At 35.8% G+C, this 21,146-nt stretch overlaps 2 protein-coding genes and 1 long non-coding RNA gene across 10 annotated transcripts in view; 2 read left to right on the top strand and 1 right to left on the bottom strand.

Moving 5' to 3' along the window:
* LOC106667034 lies at positions 1 to 308 on the top strand. The gene is made up of 2 exons (XR_001340511.2): positions 1 to 76; positions 152 to 308. It is a non-coding gene; the product is annotated as an uncharacterized LOC106667034 (long non-coding RNA).
* A 749-nt stretch (positions 309 to 1,057) lies between these two features.
* Positions 1,058 to 21,146, bottom strand: part of LOC106667107 (pickpocket protein 28-like) — a 26,570-nt gene continuing 6,481 nt past the window's right edge. Inside the window, exons 1-12 of one of the 8 annotated variants that reach the window (XM_024225327.1) lie at positions 18,821 to 18,871; positions 12,049 to 12,183; positions 11,731 to 11,982; positions 11,563 to 11,671; positions 4,041 to 4,195; positions 3,774 to 3,972; positions 3,637 to 3,708; positions 2,026 to 2,224; positions 1,903 to 1,962; positions 1,626 to 1,800; positions 1,458 to 1,549; positions 1,058 to 1,391 (exon numbers count right to left, since the gene is read on the bottom strand). In XM_024225327.1, coding sequence (XP_024081095.1) covers positions 1,210 to 1,391; positions 1,458 to 1,549; positions 1,626 to 1,800; positions 1,903 to 1,962; positions 2,026 to 2,224; positions 3,637 to 3,708; positions 3,774 to 3,972; positions 4,041 to 4,195; positions 11,563 to 11,671; positions 11,731 to 11,982; positions 12,049 to 12,182 — 1,629 coding nt within the window. In that variant the 5' untranslated portion in view covers position 12,183; positions 18,821 to 18,871 and the 3' untranslated portion in view covers positions 1,058 to 1,209. Of the gene's footprint in view, positions 1,392 to 1,457; positions 1,550 to 1,625; positions 1,801 to 1,902; positions 1,963 to 2,025; positions 2,225 to 3,636; positions 3,709 to 3,773; positions 3,973 to 4,040; positions 4,196 to 11,562; positions 11,672 to 11,730; positions 11,983 to 12,048; positions 12,184 to 12,772; positions 12,838 to 15,635; positions 15,730 to 16,251; positions 16,284 to 16,370; positions 16,402 to 16,719; positions 16,843 to 18,820; positions 18,872 to 21,146 lie in introns of those variants that run through there. The other 7 variants (XM_014394813.2, XM_024225326.1, XM_014394812.1 and 4 more) reach the window with 7 other exon arrangements.
* On the top strand, positions 6,059 to 11,217 carry LOC106667109 (cytosol aminopeptidase-like). Its single transcript, XM_014394815.1, has 11 exons — positions 6,059 to 6,259; positions 6,642 to 6,757; positions 6,821 to 7,004; positions 7,057 to 7,205; positions 7,357 to 7,459; positions 7,515 to 7,695; positions 7,985 to 8,131; positions 8,299 to 8,490; positions 10,611 to 10,760; positions 10,817 to 10,893; positions 10,947 to 11,217. Exons 1-11 carry the CDS (start codon positions 6,164 to 6,166, stop codon positions 11,121 to 11,123), a joined length of 1,572 nt encoding a protein of 523 aa, XP_014250301.1. The 5' UTR covers positions 6,059 to 6,163; the 3' UTR covers positions 11,124 to 11,217.

Here is a 21,146-nt window from a genome sequence, read left to right as displayed (position 1 = left end):
TTTACCATGGGCTTCATTGCAGTACTGATTGTTGTCTGTTGTTGTTTGTTTTCGCTCTATGATATTTTTGCATTAGGTAATTTACATTTATTTTACTGATTCAATTTAAAATTAATTTTTTTGAATAAAAATTTTCATGAAACTTGAATAGCAGTGCCATCTGACGAAGAGGCAAGTCAATATCAACCCAGGCTTCTGGGAGACCTACTTCCTCAGATTTCACTGCAGATTGGTGGGCGAGAAACCGAATAAAATGGCTATTATTATAGAACAAATGTAGAATATTTTAAATATATGTTTGACTTTTACATGTATATTTTTCTTTTATAGCGATAATACTGTTTGGTTTGAAAATAAATATGGGGATTGATTACTTTTTGTCCTCAAAGAAACTTTTAAAGGAGAAAAAATAATACAATAGATTTTAATAGTTAATTTTTTATTAGCTTTTAAACACTAAACATTAAAATTATAATTTTTAAAAAAATACATATTTTGATGCACATTGTACCATGTTGTTTGAATGTTAAGTTAGAGCAATTAAAAAACCTTTATACAGTTTTTAGTATTTGACAAAGGTTTAATTTTTAATTTTTTATTATTCATTGTTATAACAAAAACATTGCTGTAGGGAATAATAAATAAATCCAATTAATATAGCAATAAGTGTAAATAAAAAATCAGAGATAAGGGAAAATTGAAAGAAAGAAAAACACTCAGTTCTTGGTTAAGCTTTCAAGGAATATATCACCAATTAGATCTTTTCCACTCTATTAATCTATTAAAATTAATTTATTACTACTAAATTATTAAAAATAAATTCATTATGGTTGAAGCCACAATTTTTAACATTGTAAGTAAATGTTTATATCGTGAAACATGTAAATCATAAGAAATGTTTTAATGTTTGTTGAAAGATTGATAAAGGAACTGTGTATTTTTCTTTCTTGCTATTTCGCCTTAGCCTTGATTTTTTATGTACAACTTTTTTTTAGAGGAAGATATGGTAGAAAAATTTATACATTTCTAATATTAGAACATTCATTGATTTTTTTTCTTACAATCGCAGGTTTGATTGATTTTACAATTCTAAGCACCAGATGTTGCAAAATATTGGCAAAAGAAAAAGAACAAAAGATCAGCAATAAAATTGAACACAGTATGAGATAATCTAGAATTAATTAAATTATTCATTATTAACTTAAATAATTAATCCATGAATTTTTTTAATTTGTCTGGAACATGATCCTCGGTTGAATTTGCTAATTGTTCTTCTTCTTGCTTTAGAGTTTTCATGTTGCTCCAGAAACGCAAAGTAATGTAGTAAATGATCTCGACCAAGCTCAAAAAACTGACTCCACAGAAAAGTCCTAGAAGTCCTCCACAATTGGCTGGGGGAAAAAAAATACATACAATACAATAATTCATGACAACATAATGAAAATAAACTGAAATACCCATAAAATCTACAAGTCCAAACAGTTCACTCCTCTTACTAGTTGTGAATTGCATATCTTTAAAAAACACCGTCAATCGGGCAAACTGCATCCTAAAAGTTTAAACAGCCCTGTGTTTTATAAAGGTTTAAATGATTGATTGAATTACCTTATATAATTCAACTTTACATTTCTACTTCGCTTGTATTATCCTTGTATGCAGCTAGAACAGCAAAGGCGTTAAAGTCAGCTTGGGAAGTCTCAGCGTCATATTGCAGTGAAGTACATGCAGGTAAGCAGTCACAACTTTTCTGACCGGTTTCTCCTTCGTATGATGATTTTATCTCAAAAAGCCTTAATACAGCTGAAATTATTAATACCAAAGGACTCAAATAAATATCAAATTTGTTATAATTTTTCATCTTAAACTGGATTAAATGTAAATGTAGAGTGAAATGAAACTCACCGCTTGCATTTTGCATGCAAATTTTGCTTCCAGATCCACAAATCTTAGTGTCTGGGTTTCCTAAAAAAAGATGATTTAATAAAAAGCAAAAAATATATTCAGAAAGATTTTTAATAGGCTTACTCGGCATATGTATTGCTACACAGCCACATTCTTTCAATGTATAATTGGTTAAGCACTCAAGTTGACAATTTTGTTGTGTGTATATTTTGAAAAACTGCAAATATCTTTCATTAAAGAAATAGCATTGGCGACCGTGAGGTGAATAAGTTCTCAGTCCATGGCTTGTCGTCATGATTTTCGGTTGAACTGCCACTATGACCTGTAGAATTGATTAATATTGATGTTTTAAACTACATTGATAAGCAAAAAAGTGGTCACCCTTAATATTTTAATTATCCTTTAGACAGGTTTTAAGTGATACAGATTTGGCTAGAATCATAGCATTGTTGGAAGATGGAAGAAGTCAAAGCATATGTGATCAGGGTGCTTAATATTCCCAGAATTACTGTCCAAAGGATCTTCCATCACTACCAAGTTATTGGAGGTTATTCAAGAAGGCATGGATGAGGTCTCCATCGTGTCACATCTTAGAAAGATGACAATTTTATTGTTTTGAATGTACTCATAGTGATTGGTCTGAGCAAGATTAGAGATGATTAGGGATGGACTAAAATCATGTTTTCGGATGAGTCAAGGTTTTGTTTGAGGTCTTCTTTCTGATGGCCAAGAGTGTGTTTGGAGAAGAACAGGAGAGTGATGTATCCCCGCAACATTTTCACTCTGGAGTAGCTTTGGAGGTTGGTGGTGAAGGGTTTGGGCAGGCTTATCTATGGAAGGTGCACAAACTAGATATTCATCGAGGGATACATTGAAGATGTGGTATCAGAAAAAGTTGTTCCTTATATGCCACTAATTGGCTGGTTTTATTTTTAGGCATGATAATGCAAAGCCCCACACAGTTAGTGTCTAATTGGAACAGGTTCCAATTGAAATTTGGAATGGCCAGATTGTAGTGCCGATTTAAACTCTATCGAAAGCCTTTGGGATGAATTGTCAAGAGGGTAAAAGTGTGATGCCAGAGAATTTGGAAAAATTAAGAATGGTACTGATTGAGGAGTATGAAAAAAAAAAATTCACAGCACTACATCCAAAACCTCATAAAATTGATGCCACGTCAAATGCAAGTGGTGATCAACACAAGAGGAGGAAAAAATAAAAATAAAAATAAATCTTTGATTAAGATTTTTAGTTGAGATAAAAAAGTCAGTGTCACGAGCGGGATTCGAACCCACGACATTCGGCTTGATACGCCGCTGCTCTACCACTTGAGCTATCGTGACTTTGATTCACTCGGACACCAACTTCCCATCTCAACCCAACCTTTTGAATTTTCCCTCATTTTTGCGATTTTCTAAACCAAAACCTTAATTAAAGATTAATTAATTGAAAAGAATTTATTTGGTCAATCAGACCATGAAACCTAATAGATGTAATAAATAAAAATAATGAATTGAATATTTTTTCATTGTTTCCATAGTAATATTTTTGGTAAAATTGTTTTACCCAGTATTAATTTTTTATTTAAATATTCATTTTTTTAAAATTAGCTATATCTTATATTTTTTAAGTATATCCAGGAAATGACCAAAAAATAAAAATGATAACAATTGCAATATTTAGGGTGGCCATTTTTTTTTACTCGCAGTGTATATTTGTACATTCAAAACTCACCTCTTGCTTTAATGGGACTCTTAGGTAACGCTCACCTATTGTTGGAATTTCAGCAGGATTGTGCAGCAATACCTGCAGGAAGAAGGAATTTAAAAAAACGTTAACATGCACAATTTGCACAACGAAGAACTGTTTACTTTAAATCCCTCTACTGGTCCTCTACACAAAAAATCCGAATCCGCTGGTTCCGCTTTAAAAACAAAGGTAATACCAGCTTTGCTTCCGGGGAACAAAGCCCTTTCTGGATAAGTTTCTAATGGTGCATCTTCAAAGTAACCGCCGTCCAAAGCCCACATATTATTTGCTGATCTGTCGTGTTCTTCATAATATGGAATTCTGATTTAAAAAAAACAAACAAAGATTAATGTACACTATAACAAACAAAGACAAAAACTATCATTTACCCATTGCCACGAAACAATTCCTGCGGGGATAGCATGTTGAACGAGAAACACATTCCTTCTTCTGTGACCACAGCTTTTAAAATGTGAGAACAATCTTCACGCAGTTCTCCTTTCCATTTGCATACAAGAAGAGAATCATTCAATCCAGGTGAAACCTAGACCGTTCAATCTAAATTAGAATCTATACATAAAATCAATATGTGCACATTGTATATGAAGTTAGATAATTCCTTTTTTGATTTTTAATAATATGTAAATAAATAGATTTATAATTAGAATGAAAGAGTCCTTATGTACTTTACCATGTTAGAAGGGAATGAAATTTGCACAGACAGTATGAGCTATATAAAGCAGATTGAGCATTTTCACACAAATCCAATGTGTGATTATCTATTAGAGAAAATCATTAATCCCATATTAATGGTTTTACAGTCTCTGTAGAAAAAGGTAGTTTTTTGCTGGAGTCACGGACATGTGGCATCTGTGAGGTAGGGGACCAACTGGCCAAAGAACGGAAAAAGCACAGGGAATATCACAATTAATAAAATGCTGCCAAAGACAGACACAAAATTCTTCTTCACCAAACAATGCAAGAATGCACTTGGTACACCCAGGGAACTGCAGGTTTAGCATATTAATCCATATTCCCGGAAATAGGATTAAAACTGTGATTCTCTGGAATTAATGGCACAAAAGAATTTTTTCCTTCGATATCCTAGATTAACTCTAATCACTTCTAAAATTAATTAAGGTTTTTAGTTGAGATAAAAAAGTCAATGGCATGAGCGGGATTCAAACCTACGATCTTCGGCTTGATACGCCGCTGCTCTACCACTTGAGCTATCGTGACCTCGATCCACTCGGACACCAACTTCCATTTGAATGGCAAAATGGAGGGAAAATTCAAAAGATGCGGTTGAGATGGGAAGTTGGTGCCTGAGTGGATCGAGGTCACAATAGCTCAAGTGGTAGAGCAGCGGCGTATCAAGCCGAAGATCGTGGGTTCAAATCCCGCTCGTGCCATTGACTTTTTTATCTCAACTAAAAACCTTAATTAATTGTCATATATTTATTGGTCAAGTGGACTACGAAATTAGTGAATCTAATCACTTCATTGTATACATGTATAAAATTAGCCATAGAGCTACTCCAAACTGAGAGATGTGCTGGATAACAAAGCATGTAATTTTGACATGCCCAGAATACAAAGAGAAGACAGAAATATTTTGACAGGGTGTACACGCTGAGAAATTTTGAACGACTGTTTTGCTGGGAAAGTTCACTCTCAACTAGAAATATGGACATGTATAAATTGATATTTGCATTTTTGAAAGAATATGATATTGTTGTGTAATACTGTGATATAGACTTTAATATTATAGTCTTTGTTGTATGTATGTGCTACGGTAATTATTTACTTATGTGTAAAACTATTTTTTTCATTGTCCTGAGTTCCTCATTTTAATTTACTAATTTATTTATTATGTTTATTTATTATATAATATGTATATGAATGTACTATTCTTGTGTGCTTCAAGCAAAGCAATAAAAAAAAGAAAAAAATTAGAATGTAACTTATTCATAATAACAGTAAGTTATTTGACAAACAACCTTTATCTTATCTTTACATAGAAGAAAATTCAATTTTTGAGATCATTCTCCCTGAGGCAGAAGAATATTAAGGAATACAGTTAAAAAAATGTTATTTTCAATTAACAAGTCTAAATTGTTAAGTTTGTATGTGTATAGATATAAATATTTATCAAACAAACACAATAGAATACCAATGGATACACAAAAATTAAGACGACTATTCTAAATTTATTTTTCAAATCGATTGACTTTTATAGGAATTGTAAAGTTTTGAAATTCTTCAACAGCTGGAATAGTCGTTTTCTCATTGAAGGGCCATATTATTCAAAGAGATATGTGAACAAGGAAAATAATTTTTCTCAATCACAAATTTTATGCACTTTCATTCAACTAGTGAAAACCAAAACTAAGAATCATATGCTTTAAAAAAACATATTACATTGTTATTTCTTATTTGATTTATGTAGATATTATAGTTATGCAATACAGTTATTTTCTCGAGTAGCCTGTAAAAAAGTAAGGAAGTCAAGATGAAAATGATTAGAAGGATTAAATTAGTGACAGTGAATGGGGCGTTGAAAGGATTTAACAGAACTTACGCTGACTGTGGATCAGCAGCAGTAAAAGTAAGCACAGCAAAGTATATTTTGGATAATTAGCTCAAATGATGGGGGGACTCTTCGGTTTATAGTCTACTTAGATGTTTTCTCTGATCTGTTCACAATAGTGTTGTAAAAATTGAAAATTATATTATTGGATTTATTTAACATTTGCACAGTCATTTAACATTAAGAGCAAAACGTTTAATTTCAATACCATGTTTCATACATGTTAAGACAACATGCCTAATTAAAAAGTACATATTTATTTTAATCAAATAGCAAATTCAACAGGACTTCAGTTCGTCTTCCTAAAAATTCTATCAGATCACATGCCAGTCTTAGGCTAGGTTCATATTACTATGAAATAATTTAGATTAAGAAATATTGATCTATTAACCACTTGTAGAAAGGATTGGTTGTTGGAGCGTATGATGGTTGTTCAGCAGACGAGCTAAAATTAACTCCAACAGCTATGAAAATTGATTCTGAAACGGGTGGGAAGCTAACACAGCTCTTAAAAGGGTAATAAAAAAAAAATAAGGGTTGATTATCGAATTTAAACATATTTTACTGAATTTATTATAGAGGCGTGGGAATTAAAAAGGGGACAGCAAGAATTTTCTCAAATATCCACCCGGAATTCTTGTCAATCGCAGTAGCAGGGTTGGGCGAGGAAGGGGTCGGGTTCAACGAAGCTGAAACTCTAGACCTTTGCAAAGAAAACATCAGGTGGGCCTCTGGTGTGGGCACTTCTGCTCTCCAAGATGAGGTGAGAATGCGAGTAAAAAGAAACAAAGACGTAGTAACTCAAATTTTAAAAGGGCATCAACTTGGTGTATGTCGAAGAATTCACAAATGCGGAAGCTGCTGCAGAAGGAGCATCTCTAGCTATCTGGAAGTTCCAGCCATTCAAAGCTAAAGAAGAACAAGTCATTGTTCCAAAACTAGAGTTCTTCGATGGAAGTGACACGTGAATGATTTTGTTTTATAACTATTGAAGAAAAATATTTTAAAAGGATGCTTAAATGCATTGCATCAATTCATATTATCAGCATAGATATATCTTGCCATGAGTTATTAACTAATAAAAATATCTATAATGAAATATGGTTCTTTTATAGTGAGGGCTGGCAGCGAGGACTGATAAAGGCTGAATGCCAAAATATGGCAAGAAGATTAGAAGAGACACCTGCCAATCTGATGACACCCATGATATTTGCTCAGGTTTAAGATTTGTTTAAGCTATTGTGACATTTTGTCTGACACCACTTTTTCACAGGCGACTCTTGATGCCCTTTGTGCATGTGGCGTTGAGGTAGAGCTGAGAGAAAGGGACTGGATAGAAACAAAGAAAATGCAAGCTTTTTTGACAATGGCCAGAGGATCCTGCGAGGAACCGATTCTTCTTGAGCTCAGTTACTGTGGAAGCACATCAGATGATAAACCAATAATATTTATCGGTAACAAGTTCTACTCAGTTACTCTTATAATTTGCCAGGAATGAAAGTTATATTTTAATTAATTAAGGTTTTAGTTGAGATAAAAAAAGCCAGTGTCATGAGCGGGATTCGAACCCACAACCTTCGGCTTTGACCTTTTTATTTCAACTAAAACCTTAATTATGGAAAGATATTAATTGGTCAAGTGGACCACGAAAACTAGTGGTTATTTTTTAATTTTTGCTATTTTGCTACACAATTTAAAATTTTTTATGTCTGTCGGGATGGTTAAATCTTTTTGATATTTAAGGCAAAGGGATAACATTTGATTCCGGAGGCACGTGCCTGAAAGACTGTATCGGAATGTCTGAATACCGAGGAGATATGGCCGGGGCGGCTGTCATCGTCGGAATGTTCAAATGCATTGCTCAGCTAGCTCTGCCAATAAACGTCAGAGGTAATTGTGATTCATTTTAATTATAAATCACCAGGTGAACAAAGAAACAAAGTTTTTCCAGGCTGAAAGGCTATTATTTCTAAAATTGTAAAATTTGTTTGTCATAAATCAAAGGAATTATTATGAAAAATTTAGTGTACTACACTATTTTTCTTTAATATTTATAGCTATCATTCCATTATGTGAGAACATGATAGGAGGGATGGCTGTGCGACCAGGGGATTTGGTCGTTGCTAGAAATGGAAAAACCATCCAAATCGAAGACACAGACAATGAAGGGAGGATAATTCTCCTGGATGCCCTCAATTTCTCCAGTATCTACCAGCCCTGTCTCGTGACAACAATAGCTACTCTGACACGTGAGTTATTCCAAAAATTTCTTGTTATAGCTTGTCACGAACTATTGAGTAAAAATCAATTTGTTCTGGACAAAGTTCAATATGATTTGAAAACAGTTGGACAGGACTTTGGACAGGCATATGATAACTTTTACACCGTTACATGACAATATGTGCTGTCAAATCTGAAGTATAAGTACATAAATCTTTAATTTTTTAACTATTGGTACACAATTAACATGTACAATGTACAATTACCAAAGGAAAAACGGGACTCTTTGGTATTCTTGTTTAAGCTGACCATACTCAAATTCACAAACATTGTCTATAATGCAGGAAAGAGTCAATGACTACCAACTTTATGATGTTTGATTAAATATTGTGAGTCTACTTAGTTTTCTTTTCCCAGTCTCTGAAATACTTTTTCTACCTAAGCCCTTGGTTCAACTGCAGTCATTCAATAAAGCCAGTTTGGATTTAGAGCTCAGCACCCCTGCTTACAACTCCTTATGGTTACTGATGAAATGCTAGACACATAAGCCTGGGTTGTTCATAGATACTGAAAAAGCCGTTGAAAAAATGGGGCAGTTAGGCCTTAACAATGGCTGTACAACTCATAAACTTATTTCCAGTCAAGTAGGATTACATCTGGAATATGTCAAGGCAGTATACTTTAACCCATGCCTCTATTTACTTTTTACAACCATCTTTTCAAAAATAGTCCCCACTTTGCTGGAAATGTGTGAACAAAACAAGCAAAGAAGCACACTCAAGGGCATTGCGGGTGATAGTGAATGGTGTAAAAGAGGAGGGTACAAGTCAGTACAACGAAGTCTTAAGTCATCACATCGTATCCAACGAAGAAATCCTATTAAAGGATGCACAATTATCCACAAAGGGAGTATGGAGGCCCTGGTGGAAGTCAGCGACACTAATGACCTGACCCAGGGTATCTGGGGCATGGAGGCATGAAAAAGTTGACATGTTGGCCAAAGAGGGAGCCAACATAAACTCCCTAGGTCCTGAACTCTACTATGGCCTAGCATCTTGCCACAAAATCTTAAAATGGATTCTTAATGAGTTAAAAACCTGGTGGAACAATACCACAGGCATGAGGCACACAAAGGGATTCATTGAAGAGTCATCCGCAAAACTCAAAGGAATTACACAACCAAACCAGGACTCTGGTCACTTAAGAAAGTACATGCACCGGTTAGAAGTACAGACAGAAGAAACACTGTGCAGATATTTCCAGGAAGAGGAGGAGACCTCAGAATATATTTTATGTTTTTGTGAAGGTCTATGTAGGTGCAGGTTCTAGCAACTAGGACAGGAAAAGCCACAAGCAAGATGCTATACTATGGAGGTTGATTAACAACTTGAAGCTGACCAGTAAGTTATAAAACAGGGACGCACAATAGATCTACTCAGGTCGGGCTGCAGAAGGCCGCCTCTTCCCTATCCACCATAGAATGTATAGTTGAAACATCTCATTATAAAACCCCTAATACTATGTTCGTAGTTAGCTTAGTTGCCCTTAACACACAGTATCTTATTTGCTAGTCAAACACTCGATACAAACCCATACCTTCAATTATTGTATGAGGTATGTTTGGAACTGTTGTATGCTTGGCATAACGTAAGGTCATACAGTAATTCAAGATATTTTCTGCAGCCATCATGAGCCAAATATAACCCCCCTAACCAGCTTACATAAGATATTTCTCTCAACTAGCGACCTCCAAAGATTTCCTTTAGAAAACTCCTTGGATGGAAAATCTCTTGCCCTTGTTGCCCTGCTATCATTTTCTATTAATTGTTCCACCCTTATTCTAGAATTATTTGTAATCATTAAGTGAGGAACGCCACTGGGTGTTCTATTTTCATAGCTACAAGTTCCTTGTTCTTTGTAGTTTGAAGTCGCCAAAACTATAATGTCCATTTATATAATTAAAGTGTGCATGTAATAAAGCAAAATTAAATTCTGAAATGTGGTGAGGTAGGAGAGGGGATGGATTTGTGATGGTCGAGAACTGTAGAGTTGTGACCTTTATTAAATTCATATTTGGTTTGTTGGTTTATTTAAAACGGGAAATCGTCGCAGTTTCAATTTAATAAGATGCAAATTATGTTTATTTCAGCTGGAATTCGCAGGGGGCTCGGTGGTTCAGCGAGCGGTGCGTTTTCCACATCGGATGCGGTCTGGAGAGAACTGAGCAGAGCTGGATCAGAAACTGGAGACAGGGTATGGAGGTTTCCTTTTTGGAAATGCTTTTCGAATCTGGTCACGAGTAAGTTTTTATATAAAGTCATTTTAATATCCAGTTTAACGGAAATTTCCGTTTAGATTATGTCGAGGTGGACGTCAACAACGTCGGACTGGGAGGAGGAGGCGGGCCATGCCTCGGCGCGGCCTTTCTATTGGTAAGGCGAGCCTTAAATTGTAAATTTTAAAATATATTAATTCGATTCTGCAGGAGTTCGCTCCCTCCGTCGACTTTCTTCATTTGGACATAACTGGGACGGGTCTCATATCCAACGGGATCGGGTATCCGTATATGAAGAAAGGTCTGATGACAGGGCGTCCTGTGAGGACATTGGTTCAGTTCTTGTACCAACTGTCTTGCCCTCATGACAAGGGTGAAGAATGTTGATAAATCGGGGTCAAGTCGAATCGTGCCGCCACTGCTTCCAGCAAGTTATTTCGAGCCAAATAAAGCTGTCAAGACTTAACCTTGTCTCTTTCTATTTGAAGTTGTGTCAATTTTATCTTTATTCAAAGTTATGGGAGTTATTTTAACGGAAATAGCATTATGAATAGAAATTAAAGATGAAAGGGTTGTGTATAATCAAAAAACGAGATAATAAAATTTATCAGTTCATGGTCATTTAGCTTATAAAATTAATAAACCAACAGTTGGGTTGATTTTTGTAATTCTTGTCGCTAATTCACCAGAGGTCATCGTTAAGATGTAGAATAATTAATGCAAAGAAAATATTACTAATCCAATAGTAAAAAAATTCATCACTCAGATAATCGTAAAATTGTTGCGGGTGCGTTATAAAAGGACATTTGATAAAAAATAAGTATACCTCTTTGAGAAATTCAATAGTGGAGTCGTCTGTGAACTGTTTTTGTTTAGTTGTGTTCACTAAGACGTGGTCATCACAGAGCAAGACGACGTTTCCAGTTTTTGTCACCCTGTAAAGAAAATTGTTACAAATACATCGCGCATTTTTGAAGCAAAGGTGCAAGAGTACAGATCATCGTCCGGTGCCGAGTCGTCAGACGTGTTCAAAACCATATAGTAGGCTTCTGTGAAGTTGAAAATCGATGCTCTTGACTTCTGTTCACTGCAGATGGTGATGGCTGGAAAAGGCACCTGCCAGACTGGGGTCGTCGTCTCCGCAAACGACACGATCACTGGAGATTCATTCCACTTTTTCCAGACTTTTGCTATAAGGTAGGCGTTTCCGAGGAGGCAGACGAGGAAAACCAGCAACCACCAAAGCCTGGACAATTTTTTTTTCTTGTGAAATTTAAACTAGCTGAATACGATTTTGGACCGCGCGACTGACCTTTCACCCAGTGGTCTATTTTTCTCTCCTAGGTATTTAATGCCATGGATCGACGTGCTCTGACAATAATCTTCAAAGTGATGCTTCACACTTCCTTTTGGGACCAGATTTGCCTTTTTGGCATTTTTTTTCATTCTGAAAAAAATTAAGCATAGTGAAAATTTGAGGTCGGCGAGAAGACAGTTCCATAACATTTTATGACCCGTATCTTTTAGCTTTTTGGGGGTCGAGCGGGATATCATCCACGCAACAGGTAACCAAAAAGGTTCGTGTGGTTTTTCATTTGTTATTGTTTTAATACCGTTAATTAACACATCTATTTACATAGGAGGTTTAGGTGTAAGAAAAAGTTTTTAAACAGTTTACTGTAAATTATAAAATATTTTCTTTCTCATGGTATCAAAACCCATAATTCGTGCGTCTTTACTGAATGAATTTTAGTTTGGTAGTATGGCGGCAGTGGCAACTCTTAAAATTTACACTGCGTTCGATGATGAAACAATAAGTGAGCGCACTGCCGAAAAGTGGCTGCAAAAGTTTGTTTCTGGGAATGAGGGGATAGACGATGAACTGGTCCGGTATAGCGAATTGAGGAAAGTAGACGACGTAGACTGTTGAGTTCACCATTCTTTCGGCGATTTATCTCGCCATCTTTAGAGCGTATGTATTGAAAAATACATACATTAACAAAGTTACAGTAAGATTTATACCGCAATTATACTACCTAGATTTCTATTCGCAGCCCTAGTATGGTGGAAAGGGCTAGAAAATAAAGGGAATATTAACAACAAGGTTATTTCAAAGACTAGGCTGTATGATGATGACGGGAGCATTTTCCACTACACCCACCCTATCACTTGAGATTATAACCAACACTACACCTATACACATAGAGGTTAAGGTTAGAGCACTAACCAGCTGCTGTAGATTAATTAGTGAAGGCAGCTGGAACCATAAAGGAAACAACATAGGTCACTCGAAAATTCTACAATTATTGAGTAAGGTCAACAACTAACTATTAAGCGTTAGCGATAGAAAGGTTAAAACACCTTTAGGGAAAAAGTACTTTCAGGTAGTTACTCCCTGTGAATATAACTCTAGTGCGGATGATGACCATCGTAACTTAGACTGTTTTACCGATGGCTCACTCATTAAAGACAAGGGAAGCGGTGCTGGAATACATATACCTAAATTAGGGATCAGCATTTCTTCCCCTCTTGGTAATAACACCTCTGTCTTTCAGGCGGAGGTCTGGGCCATCAATGTTTGCTGCAGAACACTCATGGGTAACACGATTAAGGGAAAAGATATTAGAATTTTTTCCGGCAGTCAGGCCAGTCTTAAGTCATTACAAAAAGAGCTATCAACATCTAGGCTGGTGGAGGAACCTGTTGAACTTATTCATAGAATTACTACCAGGTACGAGAATAGGGTAACCCTCATACGGATACCAGCTCATAAGGGACACTATGGCAATGAAGAGGCGGATAGCCTGGCCAAAGAAGGCTCAAATACAGCGAAAGAGAGTATTAATTGCTGGGGCATGAAACAATTCCTTAAAGAATGGAATCTGTCCACCGGACATAGGCAATCGAAGGAGTTTGTGAAGGAAATCAAACCAAAAGAATCGAAATGGCTATTCTCGAACTCAAGGAGGGGAATTAGGAGGCGATAGGTATCCTGACGGGCAATTGCCCCTTGAGAAGACACCTCTTCATAATGGGTATTTTACCAGACCCCTTTTGCCGCTTCTGTGAAATAAAAGAAGAAACGGCATGGCACTACCTCACTGAATGTGATAGGTATGCCAGGAATAGATTTGAAACTTTCGAACGAGAGGACATTGCCAAATCGCTCCCCAAGATAAAATGGTCCAAAATCTTGGGGTTTGTGAACAGGTCCAAGAGGTTTATGCAGGACACGTGAGCCGACCAAGTCCCGGACCTTTTAGGGATGGGGTACGGGTCTACCCAGGCATTTAACCCCTCGGGTCTTGGTCGCCCACCCTGCGTAATATATATACAGTAAGATACAATAGATAAGATATGATATAATAATATAGATAATAATTACAATATCTACAATTACATAACAATACATATACAAATACAATGACATAACAGTACAATGAATTACAATATCTTACTGTAACTCTGTTAATAAAAAAAAGGTCCTGAGGATGACTATAAATCGCCGAAAGCTTGGTGAACCCAGAAAAGTCAACTTCATCACAAAGACTTTATGAAGACACTCAAGAAAAAATTCTAATGTGATTACTGTCAGGTCGTTACAAACTCCAACTTCAATTTAGCTATTGAACTTCATTCCAGTGAAAAACATGTCTCATGCTCGTCAGAATGCTCAGGGTAAACGATGAAACCATTTGCATGATTGGAGAATTTGTCAGGGTGGCGGCCAAAGAATGAACAACTCAGCAGTTTTTGCGACGTTTCGGACTTATTTCATTCCTTCACCATGAAAACATTTAGGAAATGGAGACAGCGAAAATGAAAAGATGCTTGCACAAGTTACCAATCAAAATTCAGAAATCAAAGTATAAAAACATAAAAAGGTATACTTTTGATTTTGACTGATGAAGGACTAGGATTAGTCCGACCGTCGCCAATAATAAAAAACGTCATGAACTGCTGAGTTGTTCATTCTCTGGCCGGCACCCTGACAAATTCTCCAATCATGTATCCGCCATCCCGCCGACAAGAAACACCACCTATCATTTGCTGTAACTACTACATGCGAACGTGGGAGCTGAGCAAATAGGTCCCTCATAAATTGACAGACGACAAGCTTCAGCGCGTAACATTTGCCTTTCATTACTTTCACGGCACAAACCAGAGACGTTTTTTTGGGCAGGATTGTCGCATGCGACAAAAAATGAATCCTGTACAGGTTAAGTCAGGAGGCCATACCATTGGCTGTCATCAAATGACCCTGTCCCAATGACGCGAAAACCGAATATCTGCCGACAAAAGGTCAACATTATGTTTTATTGAATACTTTTTAAACCACTTTGGGGCAGTGCGCTCATTTATTGTTTCATCACCGAACGCAGCGCAAATGTTATGACCTGCCTCGGCTGCCCTAGTATCGAGCTGAAGATCATAAAATAAAACACGCACATATTATTGATTTCGAAGCCGCGGGAAAGAAAATATTTTATAATTTATAGTGAAAATTGTTCGACATTTTTTTAAAAAGAACTGAAGCATTACCCTCTTGGTATTATGTGATGTAAACACCTTTGTACATAGAAATGTTGATTAACGGCCTTAAAACATTAACACATAATAAAACCCACGAACTTTTCTTGTTACCTGGAAGATCCACCGCAATCTAAAGTAATTTATCATAAAAGTTGGAGGTGAATAGGCAATTGATCAAATCGCTTCTAAAGGCATTTTCCCAACATCTTAATAATAACATATTGAAAAGCTAGTAAAAGCTAAGTAGCTCAACGTGTAAATCAATCCCCTTTTCCTACAAAAAGAAGATTGTTTGTTTAAAAAAATCTGAAATATACTATTTAACAATTTTACAAGGCAAAATAAAAATTCTAGAAATTCCATTACTTGCACATAGCAACAACTGGAAGTGCTACAGATGCCGCCGAATCCATGGTCGCGAATGTGCCCTTTTTCGCTGAATTCAACAGGGGGGCGAATAACACTGATGTAAATTAATAACGTTAATTATGCTTAAACACAATTCTCCAGGGGATAACGTGCAGACATGCCATTCATTCATCACACATTCCAATTAAGAGTATTAATTTAATGAATCGTGAGATGCTGCTGTTACATTGAAATATTCATGTTCAACTCGGACTGCTACACGATTTTGCAGTACCTGGAACATTTTCATCCTTTCACTGTAATTATGAAATAAAAATTAGTCTTTTCTCTCGGTTTCGTCTAAAAACTAAATTAAAATAGCTTTATTAGATTAAACTTGGTTAATAGAATTTTAGTACCAATAGATGTACTTTTCATATTAGATAGATAGAGTGAGTAGAAATACTTTGATTGAATATAAAAATATTTTTTGCATTGTATAAATTCACTTTTTTCCATATCCTACATGTATTTGTTAAATTTAAACAATGTTTGTAAATCCCAGGCCCTGAAGATGATCTCAATAAAGATCGAAACGTTGGTATGATAAAGAAAATGTTTTTTTGAAACCTACGTCACACCAGACCGCATCTCACCATTTCTGAATAATTATTTTACAATTTTGTGCACACATGTTTCATATTAAGCCACTACATAAAATATATCGGCAAAAAAACCCATAAATGCAATTACTTTTGAGGTTGAACTTTTTCCATGTTACATTCCATTTGTCACACAAAATCGTGACAAATTATGATTAATGCCGATAACAAAATTGACCCTTTAAAGTGTTATCTGTTTGTTTTGTTGTGCGGATTGATGAGATTTGGGTGAGAGTCGAAAAAGATTACTTATCTTCACTTGATGTTGACAAATATGAAGACAGATTTCTATAAATGTTTCTATTTCCCGCGGGTTCGAGGAATGAAGAGCCATAAAATTTTCCTACGGTATAATAAATTTTACGTTAGCTGCTTCATAGTCAGTTGTGTTCTTAAGATTTAGTGTATTAAATAATAAGATAAATTATAAAACATTTTACCGTTTACCTCATTGATGGTAGATAGATAGATTGGTAGATGGTAGATCATAGAACTGTACCATACTTAGCTACTTACTTTTTAATTAAAGCTTTTAAAGAATTTTTACTGAGATAGAGTCCATTTGAAAAAAAAAAGTTGGTAAAATCAAATGTTAAAGGTTAATAAGCACGAGACTTCCCATACACCGTTGATTCAGTATAGAATTTTTTGTTGGATTACGGGATTTAAGACCAGATAATCCGCCTGTTGTACTAAACCAGTAATCCCTTATCTTGTGTGTGTGGATTAGTCGTCAGTTAATTACTGCCCTTAAGTAAGTTTCTCGAACAGGAATTAGCCAAATTTGGTCAAAAACGTTTGAAACCGTAAAACTTCCTAGCAGAATATTGAGAAAAAAATCATAATTTAATTAAGTATTTAATTAAGGATCAAAAAGTATTTAATTAAGGATATGTTAAAAAATCAGTATAGAATCTTTTTGTTGGATTACGGGATTTAAGACAAGATAATCTGGCTGTTGTACTAAACCAGTAATCCCTTATTTTCTGTGTGCGGATTAGCCGTCAGTTAGTTAGTCCCCTCAAGTAAGTTTCTCGAACAAGAAGTAGGAAAATTTGGTCAAAAACTTTTGAAACCGTAAAAATTTCTAGCAGAATATTGAGAAAAAATCGTAATTCAAAAAGTATTTAATTAAGGATATGTTAAAAAATCGATAGGGTTTGGTACCAAAGCAATGTCCATAAACCAATCCTAATTGTCTTATCCTTGTGTCCTATTTAACTAACATTGTTACTGAGTGAGGTGAGGCAACGAGTGATATCAGAAAATTACAAGCCGGCCTCCCACAAGGGAGCGTTTTTGGTCCCATCCTGTATACCATTTATACTGCTGAACCGACAACACCATCATTACTAAATTCGCGGATCACACTGCAATTTTTCCTTTCAATCTGGATCTTATGCAAGCAACCTCTAGCACCCAAGAAGACGAAGGGTGTACCAAAGACTGGCGCAAAAAATGAAGATCGAGAATGAATGAAAAAATGCTGTGTACATTTACATTGACAAACCCTTGCCTTCCACAACAAAAGTCAAAAACACACAAAAACAGACTTCCAATCAAGTCAGATGCTTTGGACTGTACGTGGACAGCAGAAATCTGGTTTGTCTATTAAAACTCAACTAACTCCATAGAAGACATTATAGCGACTACTAAATAGATATACGGATTGGAACTGTGGTCCCTTCAAATCATCATTCATCCAGCACATCCAAGCCTTGAAATCAAAACTTCTCAAACTACGTCACCAACCTCACTGTCTACAACCACTTCAACATTCCTGGTAGGTTTTGTGTGCTAGTGCCATATAAACTGGATAAATGGACATAAAACCATTGTGCACGAGTTTGTACTAGGTAATAAAGCTACTATTGCCCATAAATTCCATAAATTTATGCTTAACGCGCCTCTATTTTCTGGGTTCAGAGTATCTTCAGACCTTTTTAAGATCCAAGACACAGGGCAGATGTTTCTTCCAATGGCCTGATCTCTATTGCTTTTTAACAAACGAAAACCAACGGTTAAGTATTTTACTCAAAGAAAAATGTTTGCCGGCTGGTAAGTTTTTAGTAATTAGATCCCCGGTTACAATGCTCATATGGCCTCAAATTCTTCACCAATGAATGGGTAATGAGTCACGAATCATTATAATCATGAGGTTATTTAGCGCACAGTATCTATGATCAAGCATTGAGGACTTAAAAAAAAATAGCTGAAAAGTTTCAACGATAACTAATTAATGCCATATGTAGGAAAAGAACCAAAACAGCGTGGATCGGCAACTTTCTTGACGACGTCTTCTCTGCGGGATTGCTCCACCCCTAAGTTTTTAACCTGATCCATTCTGGAATTGCTATGGTAGCTTGAAATTTTACAGGATGGTTCAGGTCTTAGTACTGCTGAGGAACCCCCCCCCCCGGCTTTTTGTCACAAGCCTTCGTTTCACGTGGCACAAGTCCTTGTCCTTGGATTCAAAAGACAACATAACAGAAAGTTTGGACATCTACGAGGATTTTCAGTAGCGATTCTATTTTGACTTACATGTCACAACTCCGACCTCCTTGGACATGCGGAAAGAAACGGTATGGTCCCACCAAGCCACCCAATATTTATGCATCTAATCCTTTAAATCTAAACCCTCAGGCAAATATTGTTAAAGTTCCTTACTACGACACAAACTTTCAGTAATCACAACACCTCAACCTTCCTTTTATAAACGATTTGATTTAATCCCGCTTCCAAAAGTTCTACGCTGAACTCTCGATCCATCCTATTCTTTCTCATCTCAGAAACCCGCCACGTTGACTAGAACGACTATGTCTCGAGACCTCCTTGTTTCTTTATCCATCTCGTTCCAAGTGTCCTCCGGGTATAGTGCTGGCCATTGGATCATTGTTGTTACTTTTGTTAATATTGTAGAAGTTTATATTTCAAAAGCTACACTTAATGTATAAAACTAAAGCTTAAAATTATCCGTTTTATTGCATCGTGAATTGTACAAAATCTTCAGATTTTTGACCATGGAGCCCATGGTTGGGGATTCAATAACACCACAATGTTTATTTTTCAATATGTGCCAACTTGAAAAGGTAAAACTTTGGCCTTAGAGTAAATCTCAATTTGGATGCAGTTTTTATTGCTGAGTTAGATAAGGGCAACACGAAATATGAAATTCCCTAACCAAGAACACATTATAATAAAATATAACGTTCCTTCGAATTGTACCAGATTGTACTGAGCACAAATTGGCCAATATTTTGATCATTTTGGGATTTTCTGCATTTTAATTTGTCAGAGTTGATCTAGAAATCATTGTCAGAAGATTCGAAAATTTGCGAAAAAAATATTAAAAAGGGGCTTATCGGCAGACATGACACTCTCATCTAAATACCGCATCAAAATATCAATATCACCTAAGAACAATGAAAGTAAAAGAGGACTCAGTAGACACCCTTGGGCTGTATTTTGTGGAACATTGACTTTCATCCTTGTTCTCTTTTGGTTTCGCATATCTGTTGATTTTCTTTTAAAATATTAACAAAATGATAAAAAATGTGAAAAGAAACGAGATCCACTTTGACGTACATAGTCTCTCTCCCCCTCCCCCTCTCTTCCCTCTCACTCACACTCTCTCTCTCACATACACTCATTCACTCTCACTCTCTCAAAAACAAGCAGTACTTTATATATAACAGAACGTAACCAAATGAACATTGTACACATTTTACATGGGCGAGGTTTAAATTTCGTCATAAGCCTTATTAGGTTTTTTATATTATTTTTTTTAAATTCCTCTTTGATAAACGAAGTGATAGATTGGGTAGAGATCTCGAGTGATCGAACAACATTTATCTGTATTAATCGTAAGTCGTTTATAGGAATATTCCAAATTTTAAATTGGACAAGTTACTATTTTAGGAATTAAAGTTTTCAACCGAACTACAGGTTCAACATTCAGAAACCCAAGAGGATATTTTGAAATCAATCTTAGAATTTACATTTTAACGATCCCAAATTGTTAATATCTTTTAAATTGAAAAATGGAGTGCGCTCTTTATAAAAGCATTGTACATTGTAGAGAATTAATGTTTTGTATTTTGGATTTTTTTTTTTTTAATTCAATTGAAAGCTTTTATCACTTTTTCTCTTGAGTCTTTTTGCTAAGAAATTCTTTGATTTTTGACACTGCGTAGCTCCAGCAGTGGGATAACTGCCTATATATTTGGAAAAATATACGATTTTTTCAAAGAACATTGATTTTATGGATTCCACACTGAGGACGATACGTGAATGATAGAACAAGTGAGATCAGACGGACCCAGTAAAGTGAACAGTGTAGATCATTTAATCATGTGTTCACACTGACAAAAAAATCCTCATAAGATCAGATAGCCAAGCAGCCATTAAAGCATTAGCATGTAAAAGAATCACATCAAAATTAGTAAGTGAGTGCATTCAAAATCTCCAAAACCTGGGGAAACAACAACCTGATGATATCTTGGGTGCCAGGGCACAGGGGAATTTTGGGTAACGGGAAAGCAGACAGACTGGCCAGAGGAGGATCTGCAAGATCATACATACGCCCCGAACCTATTCTTGGGATAATGAAAACAAATATAGAATCCTCCATCGCAGAATGGATCCAAACAAAACAAAAGGAGAAGTGGATAAACTCTAGCGGTCAAACTCAGAGGAGTGGTAGGACTACTAACCGGTCACTGGCTTCTGAGAAAACATCTACACAACATGGGCATATACAACGAAGATCCCATTTGCAGATTATGTAATGAGGAGGAGGAAACAGCCACTCATATCATCTTCGAAGCGAAGCAACAGCTCAAAGGAGATTTAACCTAAAGTACGGAAA

Source organism: Cimex lectularius, unplaced genomic scaffold, assembly GCF_000648675.2.
Source record: "Cimex lectularius strain Harlan isolate CLEC.00 unplaced genomic scaffold, Clec_2.1 scaffold97, whole genome shotgun sequence".
Taxonomy (NCBI): domain Eukaryota; kingdom Metazoa; phylum Arthropoda; class Insecta; order Hemiptera; family Cimicidae; genus Cimex; species Cimex lectularius.
This window is presented reverse-complemented; position numbering and strand designations above follow the sequence as displayed.

Bases quoted from the DNA above. Each gene is read 5' to 3' on its own strand.
- LOC106667109 (XM_014394815.1), top strand. From the start codon at position 6,164: ATGAAAATGATTAGAAGGATTAAATTAGTGACAGTGAATGGGGCGTTG. The intron at 6,260-6,641 runs GTAAGCACAGCA...AACCACTTGTAG, and splicing joins GTGGATCAGCAGCAGTAAAA to AAAGGATTGGTTGTTGGAGC. The intron at 10,894-10,946 runs GTAAGGCGAGCC...TCGATTCTGCAG, and splicing joins TCGGCGCGGCCTTTCTATTG to GAGTTCGCTCCCTCCGTCGA.